At 36.9% G+C, this 6,329-nt stretch overlaps 2 protein-coding genes across 2 annotated transcripts; both read left to right on the top strand.

Annotated features, from left to right (window-relative positions):
• Nucleotides 1-451: 451 nt before the first annotated feature.
• LOC104922045 (lactose-binding lectin l-2-like) lies at nt 452-1,108 on the top strand. The gene has a single exon (XM_019264188.2). The coding sequence runs from the start codon at nt 526-528 to the stop codon at nt 1,006-1,008; it is 483 nt and encodes a 160-aa protein (XP_019119733.1). The 5' UTR covers nt 452-525; the 3' UTR covers nt 1,009-1,108.
• A 1,409-nt stretch (nt 1,109-2,517) lies between these two features.
• Nucleotides 2,518-3,172, top strand: LOC104922040 (lactose-binding lectin l-2). Its single transcript, XM_010734745.3, has one exon. It carries the CDS (start codon nt 2,594-2,596, stop codon nt 3,074-3,076), a length of 483 nt encoding a protein of 160 aa, XP_010733047.2. The 5' UTR covers nt 2,518-2,593; the 3' UTR covers nt 3,077-3,172.
• Nucleotides 3,173-6,329: the final 3,157 nt, after the last annotated feature.

Raw genomic sequence — 6,329 nt, 5'->3', positions numbered from 1 at the left:
TATATATATAAATGATTTGAATAAGTTATAGGAATTATGTGACATCTCCATGTGAGCAGTTTTTTTTTTTTTGCTCATGTTCAGATACTTTGCAGTTGTGTACAACTGATAGTACATATCCATGAATAGCTAATACAAAAAAACAAATCACACTGTTGTAAGTTAGAGCAACATACATTTGTACGATGTATATTATTTGTGAGATTACATATTCACACTGAAGTCTAATTACTTTTTTTACTAAACACTCAATAAACAAAAGAATATTACCTTATAGATTTGTTTAATAAATTACTGGATTCATGTGACATCTCTATTTGAACAGGTGGTCTGTTTTTTGCTTCTGTTCAGATTGTGTACAACTGATAATGTCAAGTGGGGCTGACCAATAATATTACATTAACAGTGCAGACACCCTCTTCAAAGCATATAAAAGAAAGCAGCCGGTCACCTGTCTCCTACAGGATCTAGATCCTAACCAACTGTGCACATCATCTCCAATCAAGACAACCATTTATCCTGAACATGCTCTTGTTCTTCTCCTTCTTTGCCCTGGCTCTGGGTGCTGTGTCTCCTTCAGATGAAGTGCAGCTGCAGCGTGGCAACTGTCCCATGTTCTGGTTCAGCTTCAACGACCGCTGCTACAAGTACGTCTCCACACGTTTGTCCTGGGCTGATGCAGAGCTCTATTGTGTGTCAGAGAGAGCCAACCTGGTGTCCATCCACAGTCTGGAGGAACATAATTTCATCAAAGACCTGATCAGGAACTTTGACCACTCTCAGGGATATACCTGGATTGGACTCAGTGACACCCAGAAGGAAGGAGGATGGATGTGGTCTGATGGGTCTGCAGTTGACTTCTTACTTTGGAATGAAAATCAGCCAGACAACTGTTCAAATGTAGAACACTGTGGTCACACCAACTTTGATACAGGCCTAAAATGGAATGACATTCGTTGTTCTGATACTCTTCCATCTGTTTGTATTTCTCGCATGACCTGTCCTTAATAACTGAGACAGTTACATATGTCTCATTCAACTTGGCACTGTTCACCTGTTGCTCTGTGAACATGTATTAGGCCAATAAAGAGACCAATGTAGACCTTCATGTTTGTCATTTCAACTTCATTTTCATGAATGTTGGATATTCACACAGGTAACTCCAGTGGTTGTTTAAAGTTGATATCTCCACACCATTTTAATCATTTCACAATAAATAAGAGATTGATTATCTTTAAATCATCATTATAATAATAGAAATAGAAATCTCTCGGTTGACTGGGGGAGTTCACAGGCAAAAAGAAATCCCATTCTGAATTTGTAGACAACTGAATACTTCATGTCTCTATCAAGGGCAAGATAAAATGTCACTGGGTAGAAACAGTGTTTTCTCAGGGATTGCTTGAAGACAATAATGATGCTATGTTTTTTGTACATAATCAAAATAATTTTATGTTTTGATCAAACTATTTTTTTTCATAGCGTCCATTCCTCTGAAAGATATTGAGTTATATAGTATCATATAGTCATTTGGGGATACTGTGTGAACATACCAGAGCACAACAACTGTTGGAGCCAGTTTTTTGTGTTTAATTATTTTATAATTTAGATGATTTATTTAATATGACAACAACTGTTGATGAACACTGAACATTTATTGTTTATCTTTTATTTCCTTGTAGTCATTTTAGATTCCTGGTTAATGTTTATTGAAGCTCCTCATGCATGTTTGCCACTTTCATGTTAATTTTTCATTATTATTATTTAAAATGTTAAACTTAAGCAATCAAATGATTCATATTATGTTTGCATTTTCAAATCATAATACATTTCTCTTTTTCATTCATTGTGCAAGATTAAAATGTATCATTAACAGAATAAACATGAAAAATATACAGTAAAGTCATAAAGACTTTGAATTCTAAAGATCACGTGCATGTGTTTAAAGGTTTTCCATGTCTGTTCCAGTACTTCATATCATGTTTGTGGGACATGGGAACACTACACATGCAACAGCTGTGTAATCAGAAGTACATGTTACTGTTACAGTCCGGCTCGGGGACTGCAACCAAGAACGGTAGAGGAGACGAAGTTGAAATACCACCATGACATATTTATTCAAAAATTAAACAAACGATCAGAATCTGTAATCAGTGGTGTAGGCATGCATGGATGTATGTGTGTGAGTGAGTGCAAAAACAAGAAAGAAAACAGGAGAGCACAGCCACGCCGAATATGAGATTACATATTCACACTGAAGTCTAATTACTTTCTACTAAACACTCAATAAACAAAAGAATATTACCTTATAAATTATTTTAATAAATTATACGATTCATGTGACATCTCTATTTGAACAGGTGGCCTGTTTTTTGCTTCTGTTCAGATTTTGTGTGGTTGTGTACAACTGATAATGTCAAGTGGGGCTGACCAATAATATTACATTAACAGTGCAGACACCCTCTTCAAAGCATATAAAATAAAGTAGCCGGTCACCTGTCTCCTACAGGATCTAGATCCCATCAAACTGTCTAGATCATCTCCAATCAAGACAACCATTTATCCTGAACTTTTGACAGTCTCTGTCACCAACATGCTCTTGTTCCTCTTCATGTTTGGTGTGACTCTGGGTGCTGTGTCTCCTTTAGATGAAGTGAAGCTACAGCGTGGCAGCTGTCCCATGTTCTGGTTCAGCTTCAGTGGCCGCTGCTACAAGTACATCTCCACATGTGTGACCTGGGCTGATGCAGAGCTTTACTGTGTGTCACAGAAAGCCAACCTGGTGTCCATCCACACTCTGGAGGAACATCATTTTGTTAAGGAATTGATCAGGAACTCTGACCACTCTGAGAGACCCACCTGGATTGGACTCAGTGACATCCACAAAGAAGGCAAATGGATGTGGTCTGATGGTTCTGCAGTAGACTTTGTATTTTGGAATACTAATGAGCCAAACAACAATGGAGGACATGAAAACTGTGTACAGAACAATTATGATACAGCTCAGAAATGGAATGATGCACGATGTTCTGATAATTTACCCTCTGTTTGTGCATATCGTATCACCTGTCCTTAGCAACTGAGAGTTACATATGTCTCATTCTAGCTGGCATCGTTCACGACATAGGAGGGCATGAAACAAATTGACATTATTAATATTGAATGCATAAACCTGGCTACTACTACACTACTGTGCAGTGGAATCACCTTGAGTTTATTAGTACTGTTGTGGAGAAATTGCTGAAGTCAAAGGTCAATGGTGAAGTCAGGAGGGAAGAAAGTGTTCAGGAGCCTCTGATGTCTTATGCTGTATTATTTATTGACGCTTGGCCAAGGAGAACTAGAGACACTCTCAAAGTTCACCTAAAGTGCTTGAGTCGGTCTCGCATTCTCATGAACTCATGCTGGTGGTCACACTTTAAACCCTCATAGATGATGCCACAAATACTTTACGCCCAAAATAGTCAAAGGGAATGCATTTACCCATGTTCGTGTTCACCTTCAACACACTCTAGTCTGGAGACACTGTTGTCTGTTCATGCTAATGGAACGTCAACAGTTAGCTATCTATTATGTCTAGGAATGCAGCAACAGGTCTCTTTGACCCTGGACAGCACAGAGTTGAGATATGGTGGCACCTAGTCAAAGACAAACAATTAATACTGCCGTGGATCACAAGGCTCACACATGACCTCGTGTAACCCAAAAAGAGAAAATTCCATAACAAGTACTATTACATAAATCTCATGACTGGCTTCACATTGAGTTTATTAGTTGATTTATATTAAACCTATGTAATATAAATGGATGGAAATTTCTGTGCATTTTGGCCAAAAAAAAATTTGGAGTGTGGAAAACCAAACAGTAGTGCTTTCCTGAATGAACATGAACTCCTGAGTGGAAAAGTTTGGTTTTGGGGAAAGTTTTTTAACCTTTATTTATTGCAGGAAGTTTCACTGAGAGGAAACCTCTCAGGAACACATCACTCAGGATCACATTCACACAGTTACACGTTCAGGTCTGAAAGCTGCCCAGAACAACCAGTCTGATCTTCTGACCAGTGAGCAGCTCCACAGAGTGGTGTGGGGTCAGGGGGCTTGCTCTAGGGAACCTTAGTAGTAGCTTTAACTTGAATAAGATCATATATAATTAACTCATAGCCAGTGTACTGTTAGAGCAATGCTTGCCACCTCTTGTATACACAAAAGATAGATTTATGTTATCTAATATGATAGGTAGTGTACTGTTTTGATGTTTATCTAATATACAGAAACAATGACCAAACAAAAGTGAATGCACAAAATTAAAAGATTATATGCTTTGAAAACTTTCACTTTTTACCAAAATATAGTTAGTAACAGTTAGTTATATTACTCCGTTACTGCCTAAACGTAATATATTACAGCAGCGTTACCCCAAACACTGATGATAGGTAGTGTACTGTTTTGATGTTTATATACAATGAACAAACAAAAGTGAATGCACAAAAATAAAAGGTTATATGCTTTGGAAACTTTCACTTTTACATAACTACACAATATTCAGAGTGAAATATGAGCCAAAATGTCAGATAAAACTTTAAATTTATTCATTTCAGTCAGTTTTTTACCTGGTAAAAAGCTGCAAATATAGCAAACATGTGCATATATTTACACATCAAAAATATTACAATATCTTTTATTAACTTTGTGTTTAACAGATGTTTGTGGTGTGAAGCTGCACTGTAAAACTACTTGCTATGTTTTGTGGCCACTTGATGGCAGCAGAAGAGCAAGTCAGTGGGATGATGCTCATCTTTTCCCTCTGGTATCAAATGCAGGAAACAAACAGGAAGGTGTATTTAGTGTTTTATCGGTCATTGCCATTACTGTAAAGTTACATTTTTTTGAAGCAATTTCCCAAAGCATATGACTTTTATTTTTGTACATTGACTTTTGTTTGTGAATCTAGTAAAGTTGATGCATGCTGCTTTGCAAAGCATTTAAGCTATTACAATAAGATTAAAGGTGCAGCTTCATTTGTATAGAGAGGTCTGGTAATGATTCATAACATCCACTCTACAGATTTTTTTCACCTGCTTGTGTGATTTCAATTATTAAAGCTTTTCCATGTCTGTTCCAGTTCTTCATACAGTGTCTGTATATTAGATAAACAACAAAACAGTACACATGTAACAGACATTGTAATCACACTACCGATCCAGCATGTGAATATCGAATACACAATATTCAACAGGCACTGTGTTGTAAGTTAGAGCAACATAAATATATATTATGTGCATGCAAGAAGCAACAAAGCAGATATTAAACATTTAGAATAATAAAAGGCAAATTAAAACAACAAAAGTCTGAGTTGGTTTGCAAAGCATCTGACATTACACTTTTTTTTTCTTATTATTTTCAGATTCTGCGTGGTTGTGTACAACTGATAGTGTCAAGTGCGGCTGACCAATAATATTACATTAACAGTGCAGACACCCTCTTCAAAGCATATAAAATAAAGCAGCCGGTCACCTGTCTCCTACAGGATCTTGATCCCAGCCAACTGTGTCGGTAATCTCCAATCAAGACAACGGTTCTTCCTGATCCTGTGACACAGTCTCTGTCACCAGCATGCTGTTGTTCCTCACCTTCTTTGCCCTGGTTCTGGGTGCAGTGTCTCCTTCAGATGAAGTGCAACTACAGCACGGCAACTGTTCCATGTCCTGGTACAGCTTCAACGACCTCTGCCACGAATATGTCGCCACATGTTTGACCTGGGCTAAAGCAGGGCTCTACTGTGTGTCACAGAGAGCCAACCTGGTGTCCATCCACAGTCCAGAGGAACATAATTTTGTTAAAAAATACTGGCCGAGAACTTTGATTACACACATGGATCAATTTGGTCATGTAAGTACAGTAGTAAGTACAGCAGATAGATAGATAGATAGATAGATAGATAGATAGATAGATAGATAGATAGATAGATAGATAGATAGATAGATAGATAGATAGATAGATAGATAGATGTGCTAAGAAATTAAACAAGTGCAGAGAAATTAAATGTGTTAAGAAATGAAATCTGTGCTAAGATTATTGCAAACTACATAAAAAGTAAAAAAAAAAAGAAGTAGTAAATAGAAGTAAAACTTTTTTTTATATACAAATAAAACATAGAACTACAAATACTACTTAATAAAAGTCACATCATTTAGCAGAGGAGTGCAACTTGAGTCAAAAGTGACAATGACAAAATGTCCAGGAATTAGTGCAGCAGAGAAGGAGACTGTCACTTTGTTTGTTAAATGAATGAATGTAGTGAATGCACGTAATCCAGTATTTATCTATGCT

This window comes from Larimichthys crocea, chromosome XIII (genome assembly GCF_000972845.2).
Source record: "Larimichthys crocea isolate SSNF chromosome XIII, L_crocea_2.0, whole genome shotgun sequence".
In the NCBI taxonomy this organism is placed as follows: Eukaryota; Metazoa; Chordata; class Actinopteri; family Sciaenidae; genus Larimichthys; species Larimichthys crocea.
This window is presented reverse-complemented; position numbering and strand designations above follow the sequence as displayed.

What these genes read in the sequence shown, in the direction of transcription:
- LOC104922045 (XM_019264188.2), top strand. Translation starts at nt 526, where the DNA reads ATGCTCTTGTTCTTCTCCTTCTTTGCCCTGGCTCTGGGTGCTGTGTCT.
- LOC104922040 (XM_010734745.3), top strand. Translation starts at nt 2,594, where the DNA reads ATGCTCTTGTTCCTCTTCATGTTTGGTGTGACTCTGGGTGCTGTGTCT.